This window comes from Zophobas morio, unplaced genomic scaffold (assembly GCF_036711695.1).
Source record: "Zophobas morio isolate AGI-343-1 ecotype UQ-CSIRO unplaced genomic scaffold, CSIRO_AGI_Zmor_V1 ptg000022l, whole genome shotgun sequence".
In the NCBI taxonomy this organism is placed as follows: domain Eukaryota; kingdom Metazoa; phylum Arthropoda; class Insecta; order Coleoptera; family Tenebrionidae; genus Zophobas; species Zophobas morio.
In genome coordinates this window covers 1,938,318-1,958,762 of record NW_026972127.1, presented here as the reverse complement: position 1 = coordinate 1,958,762, position 20,445 = coordinate 1,938,318, and the positions used below count along the sequence as shown (strand labels likewise).

The window sequence follows — 20,445 nt, the reverse complement described above, 5'->3', positions numbered from 1 at the left end:
GATTCCTCTATTTTTCGATTTTCCGACTTCATCACTTTTCGATTTCTCGTTCTTTTGATCTCGATTTTTCAATTTTCGAAATTTTAAGTTTTTTGATTTCTCGATTTATCGAGAATTGGATTTTTCGTTATTTTGATTGTCAATTTCTCAGTTTATAAATTGTTTAATATTTAACTTGATTTAATGATTTCTTGATCTTTTGATTTTTCGATTTCTCGGTTTTTCGATTTTCCAGTTTTTCGATGTTTCGATTTTTCAGTTATCCGATTTTTTAAATTTGGGACTTTCGATTTCTCGATTTTTCGATATTCGGTTTTATAAATTTTAGATTTTTGAATTTTACATTTTTTCGATTTTCAGTTCTTCGATATTTCGATTTTTCAATGTTTCGGTTTTACGATTTTTTAAGGTTTCGATTATTCGATTTCTCGATTTTCGAATTTTCATTATTTTAGTTTTTCATTTTTTTTCTCAGTATATCGAAAACAACCACAAAAATTGGCACTAAAAACATTTAAAAATTCACACAAAATAGAACACAGTGTTTCCAAAACATTTTCTCGAAAAAAATCCATTGGGTTATTAGTGTTATTACTATTTCAACAATATTCTTAGTTTAAGATGTTTTGCTAGTATAAAACACAAATAAAAATAAATAAAAATTCTTAGTTAAACAAAATATGTAAAATCATCTAAATATGTACCAAAAATATTCACTTAGGCGTTATAAAAAACGACCAAACAACTAATTCCCGCGGAAATTACAGTCCAAACCAACCAAATCGGTTCTGAACGTTTAGAGTCGACATTGGCCTGAGCGCGCTCTGGTCTGTAGATCAAACAAGTTCTCAGGCATCGACTATTTAAATTTGGCGCTTGTCTCCAATATCAATGTCGCATCTACATTAATCTATGTACGAACTCTCAAACATACACTTTTGTAATCATTCGACTATAAACTGAACGTGGGTTCAGCTTTAGCTTGCCAAACCAAACAGGAAATGTAATTTCGTGCGACCGTCCACTCCGCCAATTTAAATTCGTATTTTGTTCCATAGTAGAGTTTACGAAATTTAATTAAGTGGTAGATTATGAACGATATGTAAATAGAACTGGACAATCCAAAGTAATTACTTCATTCACACCCATTATCCTCGCGCACACTCTTTTTTTAACTATTGATTACACTTTGTTTATGTTGTAATTAATCATTCAAGATTAGTTACTTCGCCAAGCCACCACAAAAAGTCTTCGACGAATTCATTAAAACCAAATAACTCCGAGACATCAAAACCGACTCCGCATTTAACTGGTCCATCTCTAGCGTCACCAACTAGGTTCACCACGAAATTAACACTGGCACCGTTTCAGCATTATTTTAAACACAAAATTTTTCACACACCAGCGTGCACCAGTGTTGTGATAATGTCGGACTCGTGAAGGCCTAAACATGAAGATCGTTTATCAAAACGTGATATGGCTGCTTTCCTTCGCCGCTTACACTTACATGTCTTTAGCCGAAGACGAGAAGCCTGCCGTCGACATCGGTGAGTAAAACTTAGCTTGTTATTTATGGGTGACGTTTCCGTCGCAGTTGCATTCTTCCACGAAGAGGACAACCAGGCTAAACTGGCTTTCGAGACCGCTGTTTCCAATTTCGACATCATGGATAGCCCTGTTGAGTACGTTCCGCGGATCGAGGTCACTTCGGAGTCCGACAGTTTGGAGCATTACAACACCTGTGAGTACTTGAGTTACAAGAAAAAGAGAAACTGGGCTATTTTTAGTCTTCCTTGGTTTTAGTTTGCAATCTGGTTAAAGCGGGAAAAGTGGGCAGCATCATCTCGCCTACTTCGCCTAAAGTAGCCCCTATAATAGAGTCGCTTTGCGTGAATTTGGAAATACCTGTGTTACAAGTTCACTGGCGTGCGTCCCCTTTGATGAATAACAGCATGACTATTAATTTTTACCCAGACCAGAAGCTGCTTTCGCAAGGAATTGGGGTTGTTGTTAGAAATTTGCAGTGGAGAAGCGTCGTGATTTTCTACGAAGGCACAGAAAATTTGATCCGGATTCAAGAGATTTTAAAAATCCAAAACTATGACGCTAGTAGCAAAAGCAACTCTGTTATTCTGAAACAACTTGGACCCGGTCCTGATTACAGGCAAGCAACTGTGTGAGTTGTTTCTTCGAATTTGACGTGGAATTTTCAGGTCTGCGTTAAAGCAAATCCAAAATAAGACGGAATATAGGATTGTTTTGGATTGTAAAACTGAAAATGTTCTCAATATTTTGCACCAAGCGAAAGAACTGAATCTCCTGGACAAAAAATATAGCTACTTTATAACCACTCTGGTACGGTTTGTACTCTAGAAATTTTTGTTAATCATTAAATAAATTCTTTGTCAGGATGCCCACACTCTGAATTTCTCTGTACTAAACACAGAGGCCAACATAACAACTGTACGAATCATAAATCCGGAAAATAGCGTTTTCCAGAATATCGTAACTAGGTGGAAAATGCGTGCCAATGTGGATTTAGACGCGTATTCAGTCAAGGTGTGAAACCAAATCCAAATTAGACACCCTTTCAAAACCGTGTTTTTAGACCGAGACTGCTCTAATGTACGACGCCGTAAGTACCTTCATGAACTCCTTCCGAAACAACTACGTTACAACACCCATCGAAACCGAGGTCTTAAATTGTAACGAAAACATCAAGCAATGGAAACACGGTCTCCAGCTTGCCACCTTCATGAAAGCGGTACTAATCTCTCCGAAGGAGGCGGCCCAAATCGTCCAAGGGCAGAATTTGTAGGTAGGCTCAAACTACAACGAAATTTACGTGTTGACCAAATTCTTACTCTGAATTAGTTTTAATTTTATAAAAACCCTATCTAAAATGTTCAGAATATGATGAGTCTATACTTGTGATTTACCATTCCATTTATATTTTTTGGATTTGTTTATACATACAGGGTGACTCAAAAAAAAATAATGACTGAGTCAATTTATTTTATTGAAGAAATCAGGAATTGCAAAACTGAATACTTGAAATCTTGTCAATTAGTTGGAACCTGAGCCCAATTTTTTTTGCAATATCTGTGATCAGAGCTGTTCAGTACTTCAAGTAAAAGTACTTGAAGTAATACTTCAAGTACATTAAGTACTTCAAGTACTTTACTTGAAGTACTTTTATATTTAGGTACTTGGTACTTGGTACTTGAAGTATTTCTAAAATGTACTTGAGTTTAGTACTTGATTTTGCCAAGTACTTTACTCCAAGTACTTCACTCAGTATTTTAAATACTCTTGAATTACTTGAAGTATGAAAGTGGAAATTTCAAATACTTTAGTCTCTATTTTACGAAATTTTCACATCTCAAAATAGGGTCTGTTAAATACTTGAAGTTATTAATTCAATTATTTGATTAGATGTATTTTTATAGTAAAATCGTGTTTGTTTCCTGTGAGGTTATATTTTGATCTGTGATTGTGGATATCTTATCCACAATATGACGTACATTTCATAGGTACTTGCATAATGCCGATAGATAGGTAGGTAAGAAAATTAATGTCATAAATATGTCATTTGAGAGTGGATGACGACAGCAGAAGGGTCGGAGATCTGTGTAAAATTTTCAGCGATGTAATATTGTGAATATATGAATTTTGTCTTTTTTGTATTCTGGTCTGGAACTTAACTTTGCGGGTAGTTTTTCAGTACCTTCCCGGTACCCCAAAGGGAATCGGGTTTGTTGACGTACCTGCTAAAGTGCAAGGTCGGATTTGAAAATATTTGAGAAATGATTCAGTACTCGTTCAAAAAGATATTTATTCTTTCATTAGTTTATTAACCCCGCCGTGTATTTGTCAGTAAGAAGCCTGGTCAGGGCGGAGAACTCGGCAGGGGATTATCCCTTTTATTATAATAGCAATAGCTGATGGCAGGTACAGACTTTCATATTCGCCTCTTCCTCGTAGAATTTAAACACAATTTTATGTTAAATATTTTGCAATTTAATTTTCTTTATCATGTTAGACACTCGTTTTGTACCAAATTTTCTTTCTTTGTTTATACATGGTTCAGCCATATAAACTTAGTTTGTTATTACTACTTATATTTTCTCACATTACAGTTTCAAATAATCTGTTAAATTGTATGAATTATTTGAACACCAACAATTTAAAAAGACGTAATGCAGAAAAACAATGATTTTAAAAGTCACACTAATTAGTGTCATTTATCTTTCCTGTGCGGATTTTATTTATAACCGTACAACAACTTTACTTATTAGTCTTATTACATTGCATCGCTTATTACATATTGTTCAAAATGAAATATGTTTGGTGCAACTCGGCTCCTAGTACCAATGATTTTTGTAATCGAGTTGATACGACCATGATTGTATGGTTTTGATGAGTACCGAATTGTACTTTAATATTGCTCGAAGGACCTTTGTTTTGTTGTGTGCGAAATAATAGACAGCGTTCGGTTTCCATGTTTCAATACAGGACGGTTACAGAAGTACTGAATTTACATTTGTATTTACAATATCAGGTAAAGATACCCAAAAGGGTTAGTGGCCGCTTCCGTAAATGGAACAAAATACATATTCACATTATAAAAAAATACAAAGTTAATGAAATTCGCGATTAGTTAGTATAATTGCCTAGATAAATACACCCCTACGAAATATTTTAACAATAATAAATTTAGTACATATTTACCTGAATTTTCGCAAAACCCGTTGTTAGGCATTCCCTGAAGTCATTGTAGTTATCAGTTACTAATGTCATCTTCTTTGGGTTTTCAGGTAAAAATAAAAAAATAAGCCAATCGAAAATGTAAAGGAAAATTCTGAAAGTATTGTGGCATTAGAGGAACAAAATTTTGTATAAATGGACGGAACAGCATAACGAACCTATTATTTGTGATTTGTCAGTGTAAAGTTACATACTTAGTTAGACAAACATCGCAGTGATTAGTGTTTACTGTTTAGTCACTGTAGTATTTAGGTTAATTTAATAATTTTTAGAATAGTAAATACGTAAGTGGTAGACAGATATGGGGCATTCATTCCAAGAAAATTCTCAGCATTTTTGGTAACCGCAAAAGTAAAACACGACTAATTACTTTGATCACCTTGATATTTTTCAAGAGTTATAGTTTTCGCTGAAAATGGACTCTCGTTTTAGGCATTTTATTTTTTATTTAAAAAATGCATACGTTTTTTTTGAAAATGCAACATAGTGACTTAAACATTTTTATGTTACGAGCATGTATATGTTATCGCACTGCTCTTAAAATTTTTTTCTGAAAAATTTCAGTTTCACAAATCCGGCCCTGTGCACTTTCACAATAGGTAATGATTAAAAATAAGGGTGCTGTAAACTACCCACAAACTTAAACACGGAACCGGTTCCTAAAATTCATATATTTTTAACACAACTTTATTAAAAAATCAGAACGTTTTGGTGGTGAACCAAAATTCAAAATATTAAAAAAAGGCAACAGAAGCCTGAGAAAATACCATACAGCGCCGATGTTTTTGTTATAAATTAATAATAAGCATACATAGACAACGCCGTCATGTATTTTATTTTAAATTTTAAATTAGAAATATACGTTAATTTTGTCGAAGGCATTGTGTCCACAGAAAGATGTAAAAGTATTTCAAAAGAATATTGTTTATAAATAACATAGTATTATTAATAAGTAAGCTACCATTCTGCGTTTAAGTTGATGCTTATGCAATTTTTTATGTGGCGAAATGTATTATTGTATACTTAAATTCTGAGTATTAAAAAATTCACTTCTAAAATATATTAAGCTTTTTTAAAAAAACAGGAAAAGTTATCTAATTCTACAGTATTTCAAATAATTAGAAAGTACTTGAAGCATTTTCAGTACTTCAAGTATTTGTAAGTACTTGAAGTATACCTTCAGTACTTCAAGTACTCGTAAGTACTTGAAGTAATGTACTTGGCTTGTACTTCAAGTACATCTGAAAAGTACTTGATACTTGAAATACTCTTGCTGAAAGTAAGTGCTTGGTACTTTACTTGAACACTATTTCAAGTAGTACTTTGTACTTGGTACTTCAAGTACTTTTTTTGAGTACTTTGAACAGCTCTGTCTGTGATGTACTATTAGTTTCCGTAAGTTATAAAATTACAAAAAAAAACCTATTCTGCTCTAATAAAATCGAGAATATGCTCAAAATCACACTAATATTAGGTCTAATTGTGCCAACCATAGTTATAAAATTCATATTAAAATAAGTCACGGACATTTTTTGAAGTGTACTACATTTAATTTTTCGTTTTTTTGATTTTTCGATGTTTCGATTTTTTGATTTGCCATTCTTTCAATTTTCGATTTTTCGTCTTTCCACTTTTAGATTTCTGGATTTTTTTGTTCGTCAGTTTTTAGATTTTGCAATTTTTTGCATTTTTCGATTATATTTTACTTTCCGATTTTTTTGATTTTTGAATTCTCGATTTTACGTTTTTAATTCTGTTATTCTCGAGTTTTCGATTTTCCATTAATCATTAAATTTTTCGATTTTTCGGTTGTTTTATTTCTCGACCTTCGATTTTTCAACTTTCGATTATTCGATTTTCTATTTTCTGATTTTACGATTTTTCGATTTTCGTTTTTCCGCTTTTGTTTTATTTTTCCATTTTTCGATTATTTTACTTTCCGATAGTTTGATTTTTGAATTTTCGGTTTTTCCATTTTTCGATTTGGGATTTTTCAATTTTTCGGTTTTTTAATTTTTCGTATTTTGATTTTCGATTTTTCAGATTTGTGGATTTGTGTCCGTTTTTTCGATTTTTAGAATATTGATTAATCGAATTTTCGATTTTTGAGCATTTCGATTTTTCGATTATCATTTTTACGATTTTTCAAAATCTCGATATTCGAGTTTTCGATTTTCCATTTTTCAAATTTTCAATTTTTAATTTTGCTTTTTTCGATTGTTGTTTTTAGAATTTTCCCTTCTTCAGCTTTTAGATTTCAATTTTGTTACTTTCCGATTTTCTACTTTTCGATTTTTTTATTTTTTTTCGATCGTCGTTCTTTCGATTTTCATTTTCCCGATTTTTTGATTTTTCAAATTTTAGGCCTTGCAGTTTTTTTACTTTTCGTTTTTTCGAGTATTTGTTTCATCGAATTTTCGATTTTTCGATTTTCAATTTTTCGGTTTTTCCATTTTCCGATTTTCGATTTTTCGATTTTCCATTTTTAGATATTTTTCGATTTTTTTTATTTTTCGATTTTTCTGTTCGTCAATTTTGAGACTTTGCAATTTTTACTTTTCGACTTTTCTATTATTTTAGTTTCGGATTATTCGATTTTTGAATTTTCGTTTTTTTTTTTCATTTTTCGATTTCCGATTTTTTAATTTTTCGATTTTTCGGTTTTTTATTTTGTCGATTCTCGATATTCCGATTTTCGATTTTTCGATTTTCCAATCTTCGATTTTTCAATTTCCAGTTTTCGAATTTCCACTTTTTGATTTTACGATTTTTCGATTTTTCTGTTCGTCAATTTTGAGACTTTGCAATTTTTACTTTTCCACTTTTCTATTATTTTAGTTTCGGATTATTCGATTTTTGAATTTTCGTTTTTTTTTTCATTTTTCGATTTCCGATTTTTTAATTTTTCGATTTTTCGGTTTTTTATTTTGTCGATTCTCGATATTCCGATTTTCGATTTTTCGATTTTCCAATCTTCGATTTTTCAGTTTCCAGTTTTCGAATTTCCACTTTTTGATTTTACGATTTTTCGATTTTTCTGTTCGTCAGTTTTTAGGCTTTGCAATTTGTTTACTTTTCGATTTTTTGATTATTTTACTTTCCAATTTTTTGTTTTTAGAATTGTCGAGTTTTAGAGTTTTCAATATTATGAATTTTTGAATTTTCGGTTTTCCTATTTTTCGATTTTTGATTTTTCCATTTTTCGGTTTTTTGATTTTTCAATTCTCGGTTTTTCAATCTTGCAAATTTTCGATTTTTCACATTTGTGAATTTCCAGTTTTTCGATCGACCTACGTATTAGATTCATTGAATTTTCGATTTTCGGTTTTTCCATTTTTAAATTTTTGATTTTCCAGTTTTGTATTTTCAGATTTTCTGTTTTTCGCATATCTGATTTATCAAATTTTCGATTTTTCGGCTTTTCGATTTTTAGATATTTGATTTTCGAATTTTCGATTGTTCAGTTTTCCATTTTTCAGCTTTTAGACTTCAATTTTTTTACTTTTCGACTTTCCAAATTTTCGAGTTTCAATTTTCAGATTTTTGATTTTTCGATTTTCTTTTTAAATCTTCGAATTTTTCGGTTTTGATTTTTCGAATTTTTGATTTTTAATTTTTCCATTCTTCGGTTTTTAGACTTCAATTTTCTTTCTTTTAAATTTTTCGATATTCTACTTTCCGCTTTTCAGAATTTTCGATTTTCAGTTTTCAGACTTTCGATCAGTAGAATTTTGGATTTTTCAGTTTTATGATTTTTCGATTTTTAGAAAATTTGAATAGTCGAATTTTCGATTTTTCAATTCATCGATTTTTCTATCTTCAATTGTTCAATTTAAATTTTGCGATTTTCAATTTGTCCATTGTCGATTTTTAGAATTTTCGGTTTTTCAGTTTTTCTATTCTCAACTGTTAGACTTCAATTTTGTTACTTTCCGATTTTTTGGTTTTCGATTTTCCAATTTTCAGAATTTCCAAGTATCTTTATTCAGATTTTCGATTTTCCACTTTTTCGATTCTAGATTTTTCACATTTTTGTTTTTCCAAATTTTTGCTTTTTAGGTTTTCTGTTCGTTTCAGTTTTTAGGCTTTGCAATTTTTTTAATTTTCAATACAACAAATTTTTGACTTTTCGATTTTTTGGTTTTCCCGTTTTTCAATTTTCGATTTTTCGATTTTTGTGGTTTGTGAATTTCCACTTTTCGATCGACCTAGGTATTTGATTCATTGAATTTTCGATTTTTTGGTTAGCCATTTTTAGATTTTCGATTTTCTGTTTTTTGCATTAATGAATATCAGTTTTTCCGATTTTTGATTTTGCGCATATTTGATTAATCAAATTTTCGAAAAAGTTACCATGCTTACAAAAACTTCAAAACATCTACAATATTTCAAAGTATTCAGTTTTGCTATTCTTGATTTCTTCAATAAAATAAATTGACTCAGTCATTAACTTTTTTGAGATACCCTGTATAATCAAATCTAAAAAATATTAATGCAGTGATAAATCACAAGTATAAAAACTCATCATATTTTATACATTTAAGATAGGATTTATTCTACAAAATTTTGAGGTGACGTCATAAATTTTTTAGAGGGGATAAGCAAATATATTTTAATTAAATCATGTTTATCATGACTTTAAAACATCTGCAAGATTTCAAATTATTCGATTATTCATTATTTTATGGGAACAACTACCTGCTAAATCTTCTCCGACAAATTCGAGAGAACTGGTGTGAGCCATAAATATTTCTTACCAAATGTAAATTTCGTTGTAGTTTGAGCCTACCTACAAATTCTGCCCTTGAAGGATTTGGACCACCTTCTTCGGTGAGGGCAGGCAAAAACGATCCGCCCATAGGCTCAAAACATTTGCGTGCGATTGTACCACCACTTTTATTTTTAGTACGACTCCCGAAACATGCTCAGTATGACGGCCCCCATTGAGTTCAACTCATATGGAAAAAGGACGAACTTTACCCTTCATGTTATCGAGGGTAATCGTGAGAAAGTGACGGCTGTGTGGCATCCGAGTAACGGGGACTATCTGCATTTCTTGCAGAGCGCGGAAGACAGAAATAAGGAGATGGAAGAGAGGTGGAGCAACGGGACGGTGGTGGTTGCTTCTATGTATTTTGGTTGTTTGAGTGTTGGCTTTTTTTAAGTCGTGCTTGTAGTCTAGGTCCGCCGTACTTGATGCTGGCACCGAAACACGAAATTTTGCAAGGGAATGCTAGGTACCAAGGGTTTTCGATGGATCTTATTGCGGAGCTTGCCAGGAGACTGAAGATTAAGTTTGAGTTTGAAGTACTAGCGAGTGGGGCGCGTGGGGTGTACAACAAGGAGACAAAATCGTGGAATGGTTTGATTCTCGAAGTTCTGGAACGCGTAAGTTAATGGATGAATGGGTGTAGATGTTTTTATCAGAGAACATAGAGAAGCGTCATAGTATAAATTAAATGACGGTTGAGGACTTGTTTGATCTACAGACCAGAGCGCGCTCAGGCGAATGTCGACTCTAAGCGTTCGGAAACATATCCTTACCTGTTTCGACCATAATTTCTTGCTATTTCTACTTTCGAATTCTCAGTTTTTCGAAATTTTAGTTTGAGGACTTTTCAGTTTACTCCTATTTATTATTCAATTTTTTGATTTTACATTATCCCAATTTTTCAGATTTTCTCTTCAATTTTACGATTTTTAAATATTTCGATTTTTCAGTTTTTGACTTTTATAAACTCTTTATTTGTCGATTTTTCAATTAATTGATTTTCAGGTTTCGATTTTTCAACTTCAATTTTTTGATTTTTTGATTTCTCAATTTTTCAATTTTTTAATTTCTCAGTTTTTGGACATTTCAGTTTTGGGATTTTTCAGTTCACTTGTTATTCAGTTTTTCGATCTTACGGTTTTGCAGGTTTTTGCTTTTTCAATTTTTCGATTTTTTAAGGTTTCGATATTCCGACTTCGTTTTTGATTTTTTAATTTCTCAATTTTTGGATTCTTTAGATTCTCAGTTTTCTGATATTTCAGTTTTTCGATTCGTCAGTTTTTCTTTCCTTTTTTAGTTTTTCGGTATTTCAGTTTTGGGATTTTTCAATATTTCTGTTCTTCGACTTTTCCATTTTTGCCTTCTGGATTTTTCGATGTGTCGAATTTTTACTGTTTCGATTTTTAAATTTTAGATTTCTCAATTTTTTGGTATTTTAATTTTTTAATATTTAAAATTTTAGATTTTTCAATTTCCCGATTTTGTAAGGTTTCTATTTTTCGACTTCGCTTTTTTGATTTTCGATTTTTCAGTTTTTAGATATTTCAGTTTTAGGATTTTTCAATATTTCAATTCTTCGGCTTTTCTATTTTTGACTTCAGGATTTTTCGATATGTCTACCTTTTTACTTTTTCTATTTTTCAAGTTTTGGATTTTTTATATTTTTAAAAATCTTTCGATATTTTAATTTTTCAATTTTTCTTAATCTATCGATTTTTGGACTTCCCGGTTTTCGATTTACTGTTTTTCAATTGTTGTTTTTTAAATTTTCGATTTTTCAATTAATCGATGTTTTGATTTTCCCATTTCTTGACTTTTGAAGGTTTCGATATTCCTGTTCCTCAATTCTTTAATTTCTCGATTTTTCATTTTTTGGTTTTTTTAAGGTTTCGATTTTTCGACTTGACTTTTTGGAGTTTTCGATTGCTCGATTTTTCGACTTTTTAGGTTCTCAGTTGTTAGATATTTTCCGCTATTCCAGTTTTTCAACTTTTAACTTTTTGTTTATCGATTTTTCTATTTTTCGATTTTTCGACTTCTTCACTTTTCGATTTCTCGTTCTTTTGATCTTTCAATCACCCAATTTTTCAATTTTTCGAATTTTTAAGTTTTTTGATTTCTCGATTGATCGACATTTGGATTTTTCGATATTTTGATTGTCAATTTCTCAATTTATAAATTGTTCAATTTTTAAATTTTCGATTTTGGCCTATTTCGGGTTCTGAGTTGTTCGACTTTTCGACTACACGATTTCTTGATCTTTTGATTTTTCGATTTCTCGGCTTTTCGATTTTCCAGTTTTTCGATGCTTCGATTTTTCAGTTATCCGATTTTTTAAATTTGGGAGTTTCGATTTCTTGATTTTTCGTTATTCAATTTTCAAATTTTCGATTTTTCAATTTTTCAAATTTGACTTTCATAAACTTACAATTTTTAGATTTTTCAATTAATCGATGTTTTGATTTTCCCATTTCTTGACTTTCGAGGGTTTCGATATTCCTGCTCTTCAATTCTTTAATTTTTCGATTTTTCATTTTTAGTTTTCTTAAGGTTTCGATTTTTCGACTTCACTTTTTGGATTTTTCGATTGCTCAATTTTTCGACTTTTTAGGTTCTCAGTTTTTAGATATTTCAGTTTTCGGAATGTTCAGGTTTTCCATTTTTCTGTTTTTTTTTTCATTTTCAGTTTTTCGATAGCTCAGTTTTGGGATTTTTGAATAGTTCGACTTTTCGATTTTTGACTCCTGGATTTTTCGATGTGTTGATTATTCTACTTTTTCGATTTTTCAATTTTCGATTTTTAAATTTTAGATTTTTTAATTTTTAAAATTTTAGATTTTTCGATTTCTGGATTTTTCAGTTCAGTTCTTCGATATTTGAATTTTTCACGTTTTTGAATTTTTCAAATGTTTAGATTTCTTAATCTTTTGATTTTTCGACTTCCCGGTTTTAGATTTTCTGTTTTCCAATTGTCGTTTTTTCAAATTTTCGATTTTTCAATTTTTCAAATTTGACTTTCATAAACTCTCAATTTTTCGACTTTTCAATTATTCAATGTTTTGATTTTCCCATTTCTTGACTTTCGAGGGTTTCGATATTCCTGTTCTTCAATTCTTTAATTTTTCGATTTTTCATTTTTTAGTTTTTTTAAGGTTTCCATTTTTCGACTTCATTTTTTGGATTTTTCGGTTGCTCAATTTTTCGACTTTTTAGGTTCTCAGTTTTTAGATATTTCAGTTTTCGGATTTTTCAGTTTTTCTTTCATTTTTCAGTTTTTCAATATCTCAGTTTTGACGATATTTCAAAATATTTCGATTCTTCGACTTTTCTATTTTTGACTCCTCGATATTCGATGTGTCGATTATTTTACTTTTTCGATTTTTTAAAGTTTTTCGATTTTTAAATTTTAGATTTTTTAGGAGTAATTTTTAAAAATTTTAGATTTTTCGATTTCTCGATTTTTCAGTTCAGTTCTTCAATATTTGAATTTTTCACGTTTTTGAATTTTTCAAATGTTTCGATTTCTTAATCTTTTCATTTTTCGACTTCCCGGTTTTAGATTTTCGGTTTTTCAATTGTGATTTTGTCAAATTTTCGATTTTTTAATTTTTCAAATTTGACTTTAATAAACTCTCAATTTTTCGATTTTTCAATTATTCGATGTTTTGATTTTCCCATTTCTTGACTTTCGAGGGTTTCGTTATTCCTGTTCTTCAATTCTTTAGTTTTTCGATTTTTCATTTTTTAGTTTTTTTAAGGTTTCGATTTTTCGACTTCACTTTTTGGATTTTTCGATTGCTCAATTTTTCGACTTTTTAGGTTCTCAGTTTTCAGGTATTTCAGTTTTCGGATTTTTCAGGTTTTCCATCTTTCAGTTTTTCTTTCATTTTTCAGTTTTTCGATATCTCAGTTTTGAGATTTTTCAATTTTTCGATTTTTGACTCCTGGATTTTCCGATGTGTCGATTATTTTACTTTTTCGATTTTTCAATTTTTCGATTTTTAAATTTTAGATATTTTAATTTTTTAAATTTTAGATTTTTCGATTTCTCGATTTTTCAGTTCAGTTCTTCGATATTTGAATTTTTCACGTTTTTGAATTTTTCAAATGTTTCGATTTCTTAATCTTTTGATTTTTCGACTACCCCGTTTTAGATTTTCGGTTTTTCAATTGTGATTTTGTCAAATTTTCGATTTTTTAATTTTTCAAATTTGACTTTAATAAACTCTCAATTTTTCGATTTTTCAATTATTCGATGTTTTGATTTTCCCATTTCTTGACTTTCGAGGGTTTCGTTATTCCTGTTCTTCAATTCTTTAGTTTTTCGATTTTTCATTTTTTAGTTTTTTTAAGGTTTCGATTTTTCGACTTCACTTTTTGGATTTTTCGATTGCTCAATTTTTCGACTTTTTAGGTTCTCAGTTTTCAGGTATTTCAGTTTTCGGATTTTTCAGGTTTTCCATCTTTCAGTTTTTCTTTCATTTTTCAGTTTTTCGATATCTCAGTTTTGAGATTTTTCAATTTTTCGATTTTTGACTCCTGGATTTTCCGATGTGTCGATTATTTTACTTTTTCGATTTTTCAATTTTTCGATTTTTAAATTTTAGATATTTTAATTTTTTAAATTTTAGATTTTTCGATTTCTCGATTTTTCAGTTCAGTTCTTCGATATTTGAATTTTTCACGTTTTTGAATTTTTCAAATGTTTCGATTTCTTAATCTTTTGATTTTTCGACTACCCCGTTTTAGATTTTCGGTTTTTCAATTGTGATTTTGTCAAATTTTCGATTTTTTAATTTTTCAAATTTGACTTTAATAAACTCTCAATTTTTCGATTTTTCAATTATTCGATGTTTTGGTTTTCCCATTTCTTGACTTTCGAGGGTTTCGTTATTCCTGTTCTTCAATTCTTTAGTTTTTCGATTTTTCATTTTTTAGTTTTTTTAAGGTTTCGATTTTTCGACTTCACTTTTTGGATTTTTCGATTGCTCAATTTTTCGACTTTTTAGGTTCTCAGTTTTCAGGTATTTCAGTTTTCGGATTTTTCAGGTTTTCCATCTTTCAGTTTTTCTTTCATTTTTCAGTTTTTCGATATCTCAGTTTTGAGATTTTTCAATTTTTCGATTTTTGACTCCTGGATTTTCCGATGTGTCGATTATTTTACTTTTTCGATTTTTCAATTTTTCGATTTTTAAATTTTAGATATTTTAATTTTTTAAATTTTAGATTTTTCGATTTCTCGATTTTTCAGTTCAGTTCTTCGATATTTGAATTTTTCACGTTTTTGAATTTTTCAAATGTTTCGATTTCTTAATCTTTTGATTTTTCGACTACCCCGTTTTAGATTTTCGGTTTTTCAATTGTTATTTTGTCAAATTTTCAATTTTTTAATTTTTCAAATTTGACTTTCATGAACTTTGAATTTTTGGATTTTTCAATTAATCGATGTTTTGATTTTTCCATTTCTTGACCTTCGAGTGTTTCGATTTTCCTATTCTTTAGTTCTTTAAGTTTTTGATTTTTCAGGTTGTTGATTTTTCAATTTTTCGATTTTTTAAATTTTCTATTTTTCAACTTCACTTTTTTGATTTTCGATTTTTCAGTTTTTAGATATTTCAGTTTTAGGATTTTTCAACATTTCAATTCTCCGGCTTTTCTAATTTTGACTTCTGGATTTTTCGCTGTCTCCTTTTTCCATTTTTGGATTTTTCAATTTCTCAATTTTTAAATTTTTCAGTTTTTCTCTTAAATTTTATGATTTTTAAACATTTCGATTTTTCAATTTTTGACTTTTACATTTATTTGTCGATTTTCTATTAATTGATTTTTCAGGTTTTTTGGTTTTTCAATTTTTCAATTTTTTTGGGTTTCGATTTTTGAACTTCACTTTTTTGATTTGTGGATTTCTCAATTTTTCAAGTTTTTAATTTCTCAGTTTTTGGACATTTCAGTTTTTTGATTTTTCAGTTTCTCAATTTTTCGATTCGTTAGATTCTCAATTTTTTGATATTTCAGTTTTGGGATTTTTCAGTTTTTCGATTCGTCAGTTTTTCTTTCCTTTTTCAGTTTTTCGATATTTCACTTTTGGGATTTTTCAATATTTCTGTTCTTCGACTTTTCGATTTTTGACTTCTGGATTTTTCGATGTGCCGACTTTTTGCTTTTTCGATTTTTAAATTTTAGATTTCTCAATTTTTTGGTATTTTAATTTTTCAATATTTAAAATTTTAGATTTGTTGATTTTTAGATTTTTCATTTCAGCTCTTCCATATTTCAATTTTTCAACTGTTTCGATTTCTCAATCTTCCGTTTTTTCAAATTTTCGATTTTCCCATTTCTTGACCTTCAAGTATTTCGATTTTCCTGTTCTTTAGTTTTTTAATTTTTTGATTTTTCAGGTTTTTGATTTTTCGATTTTCAGTTTTTACATATTTCAGTTTTAATATTTTTCATATCTCAATTCTTCGTCTTTTCTATTTTTGACTTCTGGATTTTTCGATTTTCAATTTTTGGATTTTTAGATTTTAATTTTTTCAATCTTTTGATATTTTAATTTTTCAATATTTCTTAATCTTTCGATTTTTCGACTTCCTGGTTTTAGATGTTCTGCTTTTCAATTTTTCGATTTGTTAATTTTTCATTCCCGATTTATCGAGATTTGATTGTTCAGGTTTTCGATTTATCAGTTTTTCATTTTTTTATTTTGGGATATTTCGGATTTTCAGTTTTTCCAGTTTTCCATTTTTTCGTTTTTTGATTTTTCCGCTATTCCAATTTTTCAACTTTTAACTTTTTGTTTGCCAATTTCTCTATTTTTCGATTTTTCGACTTCATCACTTTTCGATTTCTCGTTCTTTTAATCTTTCAATCTCTCAATTTTGCAATTTTTCGAATTTATAAGTTTTTTGATTTCTCGATTTATCGAGATTTGCATTTTTCGATATTTTGATTGTCAATTTCTCAATTTATAAATTGTTCAATATTTAACTTTTCGATTTTGGCCTATTTCGGTTTCTCAATTGTTCGACTTTTCGACTCCACGATTTCTTGATCTTTTGATTTTTCGATTTCTCGCCTTTTCGATTTTCCAGTTTTTCGATGTTTCGATTTTTCAGTTATCCGATTTTTTAAATTTGGGAGTTTCGATTTCTTGATTTTTCGTTATTCGGTTTTTAAATGTTAGATTTTTTCGATTTTCTGATGTTTCATTTTTCGATTTTTCGAATTTTTGATTATTTTAATTTTTCATTTTTTTTCTCACTGTTAATATCATACAATGTATCGAAAACAACCACAAAAATTGTCACTAAAAACATTAAAAAATTCATATAAAATAGAACACAGTATTTCCAAAACATTTTCCCAAAAAAAATCCATTGGGTTACTACGATTTCAATAATATTCTTAGTTTAAGACGTTTTGCTAGTATAAAACACAAATAAAGAATTAATTCTTAGTTAAACAAAATATGTAAAATCATCTATTTAGATGATTTATATTTATGTACCAAAAATATTCACTTAGTCGTTATAAAAACCGACCAAACAACTATTTCCCGCAGAAATTATAGTCCAAACCAACCAAATCGCTTCTGAACGCTTAGAGTCGACATTGGCTTGAGCGCGCTCTGGTCTATAGATCAAACAAGTTCTCAGGCGACCAGTTGTAATGAAACAAGTTTTTTATTTTAAAGAAAAAATTTTTAAAGTAAAACTTTTCCAGCGCGCTGAATTAGCCATCTGCGATTTAACTATAACTCCTGAGCGTAGAGAAGTGGTCGATTTCAGCGCCCCCTTCATGCGTCTAGGTAAGCAAAGTAATCCTCAAAAAACTACAACGACTCATACAAATTTAACAGGTATTAGTATTTTATACAAGAAAGCCGAACCCAAAGAGGCAAATATGTATGCTTTCCTCGATCCATTATCTATAGATTTGTGGATCTACTCGGCCACACTTTACTTAGCGATAACAGTGGTACTGTTTTTCATCTCAAGGTACTATCGCCACCCTATCACCCAAACAAACTTTCTCCTTTCTTCTTCGCAGAGTCTCTCCAGCAGACTGGGAAAATCCTCACCCTTGCGATCAAGAACCCGAGGAACTCGAAAACATATGGAACATGAAAAATTGTCTTTGGTTAACTTTAGGTTCCATTATGAACCAAGGTTGTGACATTCTACCCAAGTAAGTACCAAAAACCCCTCTGTAGAATCTACTAATTTACCTCCAGAGGACTCGCGTCACGAATGACGGCAGCCATGTGGTGGTTCTTTACCATCATCGTCACAAACTCTTACATGGCAAACTTAGCGGCTTTTCTAACAAATGAGAGAAGTCAAGGTTCGATCAACAGCGCTGAAGACTTATCCAAACAAACTAAAGTCAAGTACGGGACCATGGAAGGAGGATCAACCCAAGGTTTCTTCAGGGAATCAAACTATTCGACTTTTGAAAGAATGTGGACCCAAATGGAGCAAGCGAGACCGTCGGTTTTTGAAAAAAGTAACGATCTTGGGGTCGCTAGGGTGCAGAATGCCAAAAATAGAGGGTACGCGTTCTTGATGGAATCTGCAACCTTGGAGTACCAAATTTATACAAAGTGCGACTTAATACAAGTGGGAGGTACGCTCGACAGTAAAAGTTACGGGATTGCCATGCCCTTGGGTACGGTACCACCTCCAAACCTACTAGTTTCGTTTTACATTAAACCATTACAGATTATCCTCACAGGAGTCGCATTAATGAAGCTCTTTTACAAATGGGGGAGTCTGGATTTATCAATAAAATTAAAGACAAGTGGTGGAAGGAAGAACGGGACGAACCCCTTTGTACGGTTTGTACTTTTAACAATTTAAGTCAAAAGAGATTCTTTTTAATTATTATGCAGGCTGGTGCAGAAGAAGGCCCTTCTAATAAACTAGCTCTCCAGAATGTCGGTGGTGTGTTTCTGGTTCTGGCAGTGGGAGTGGCGTTGGCTTATATCGTGGCAATCTGCGAATTCCTGTGGAACGTGAGAAACGTTTCCGTGGAGGAACACGTAACGAAGAAACTTTAACAAAAAACAAGGATAATTCTATTTTTGTAGATTTCGTTTATGGAAGCCCTGAAGATCGAGCTAAAGTTTGCTCTAAATTTTAAGGTGACCAAAAAAAGGGTCAAACCGCAAGTGTCGGAATCGTCGTCTGACTCCGGCGAGTCCAGGAGTATGGCACGCAGTATTATACACGGCGCTGGATCTTTTCTACATCTGGATATATTAGGACGACACGATACCCCCGGCGGTTCAAGCCGACACACTTCTAGACATAGCTCCAGACCCCTAGATTAATTTTTTTAATATTTCTGTGATAGAATAGTGTAACTTCCATTCATATTTATCTCTGTTGTGACTTCTCCCTCGATTTTTCAAATAAATTTAATTTCGCATTTATTTGTCAATACATCTCTAAACAAACTTCTCAATGCGATCCGACGCGATATTAAATTCTGTTCAGAAAATCTGGAAATTTAATTAAATATCACGAGTGGACGTAGAAATCTAAAGGTCGGTTTATAAACTTGCCGCTGACGTTGCTATTTGCCGTCGACGTTACCGTTGACGTTGGGTTTTCAACCAATCAAATTGTGGTCGTGCCAACTTGAACGAAAATCCCCTGAAGTAGGGGGACATTTTTCTAGTTGACAGCACTAATTCTTCCATGGGTGGGGCCTCTCTTTTGGTTTTCTTTTAATTAATACATTTTGTTTTTTTTAATAACAGGATTACTTAAGAACATACTTCATATGGTAAATTCTCGTAAAAATAAAAAACATCATCAGAATTGAGATAGGGCGGGTGGGTGGGGCTTATATTTTGTCTTTTTTTTTTAATATACGTAGTCATCTTTTCACAACAAGAAACTATGACTATGGTCCATTTTTGCAAGAAAATATGGATTTTGCAATTATGGGGCGGAGACTAACTGTAAAATCGATATTCCCTTATACAAATTTTCCATTTTAAACATGTTTTAAGATTCATGATATGAAAATAAATCTACACATAATAAAACAAAAAATGGAAGCCCGCCCACCCACCCTGTCTCTATTGTGATGATTTTTTTTATTCGACGTGAACCAGAAAGGCGGAACTTAACTGCAAAATACTTATTTCTTTACAAAAATTAAAAACATGATTTTGAGTATCGTGTTGTTCAAAGAATACTATGTACAGTTAAAAAAAACGAAATATAAACCCCGCCCACCCACCCCATCTCAATTGCAATGATTTTTTTTCTTAGAAACTTAAAACACGAATAAAATGGTAAATTTTTGTGAAGAATAATGGATTTTGTAATTAAACTCCACTCCCTTAGCTTACGAGGAATATAAAAAATCATCAGAATAGAGAGAGGGCGGGTGGGCGGGGCTTATATTTTGTCTTTTTTTTCTTAATACATATATATATATCTTTTTACAACAAGAAACTTAGGACATGGTTAAAATGGTACATTTTTGCAAAGAAATATGGAATTTGCAAATATGGGGTGGTGCCTAATTGCAAAATCGGTATTTCGTTACACAAATTTGCCATTTTAAACATGTTTAACATTCACGTTGTGAAAATAAATCTACACATATTAAAACAAAAACGCAAAATATAAGCCCGCCCACCCACCCTGCGTCAATTGTGATGATTTTTTTTATTCGTCGTGAACCAGGGAGGTGGAGCTTAACTGCAAAGTATGTACTTATTTCTTTACAATAATTAAAAACATGTTTTTGAGTATCTTGTTGCTCATAGAATACCATGTATGTACATTAAGAACAAAATATATATAAACCCCGCCCACCCACCCATCTCAATTGTAATGATTTTTTTTCTCAGAAACTTAAAACGCATTTAAAATGGTAAATTTTTATAA

The 20,445-nt window shown here is 30.8% G+C and overlaps 2 protein-coding genes across 4 annotated transcripts in view; one reads left to right on the top strand and one right to left on the bottom strand.

Moving 5' to 3' along the window:
• The window catches only part of LOC135133798 (calcitonin gene-related peptide type 1 receptor), a 171,788-nt gene that overhangs the window by 115,392 nt on the left and 35,951 nt on the right, over window positions 1-20,445 (bottom strand). For 2 of the 3 annotated variants that reach the window (XM_064062318.1, XM_064062320.1), the window contains exon 1: window positions 1,135-1,235. The exons of the other annotated variant lie outside the window; for it this stretch is intronic. In XM_064062318.1, coding sequence (XP_063918388.1) covers window positions 1,135-1,139 — 5 coding nt within the window. In that variant the 5' untranslated portion in view covers window positions 1,140-1,235. Of the gene's footprint in view, window positions 1-1,134; window positions 1,236-20,445 lie in introns of those variants that run through there. 3 annotated transcript variants of the gene reach the window in all.
• Window positions 1,044-18,971, top strand: LOC135133797 (glutamate receptor ionotropic, kainate 2-like). Its single transcript, XM_064062317.1, has 15 exons — window positions 1,044-1,547; window positions 1,595-1,741; window positions 1,804-2,164; window positions 2,214-2,355; window positions 2,410-2,559; window positions 2,609-2,764; window positions 9,674-9,897; window positions 9,945-10,155; window positions 17,261-17,345; window positions 17,397-17,535; window positions 17,588-17,725; window positions 17,772-18,205; window positions 18,259-18,374; window positions 18,429-18,578; window positions 18,627-18,971. The coding sequence occupies exons 1-15, from the start codon at window positions 1,451-1,453 to the stop codon at window positions 18,867-18,869; spliced, it is 2,793 nt and encodes a 930-aa protein (XP_063918387.1). The 5' UTR covers window positions 1,044-1,450; the 3' UTR covers window positions 18,870-18,971.

Bases quoted from the DNA above. Each gene is read 5' to 3' on its own strand.
- LOC135133797 (XM_064062317.1), top strand. From the start codon at position 1,451: ATGAAGATCGTTTATCAAAACGTGATATGGCTGCTTTCCTTCGCCGCT. The intron at 1,548-1,594 runs GTGAGTAAAACT...TTTCCGTCGCAG, and splicing joins GAAGCCTGCCGTCGACATCG to TTGCATTCTTCCACGAAGAG. The intron at 18,375-18,428 runs GTTTGTACTTTT...ATTATTATGCAG, and splicing joins GGGACGAACCCCTTTGTACG to GCTGGTGCAGAAGAAGGCCC.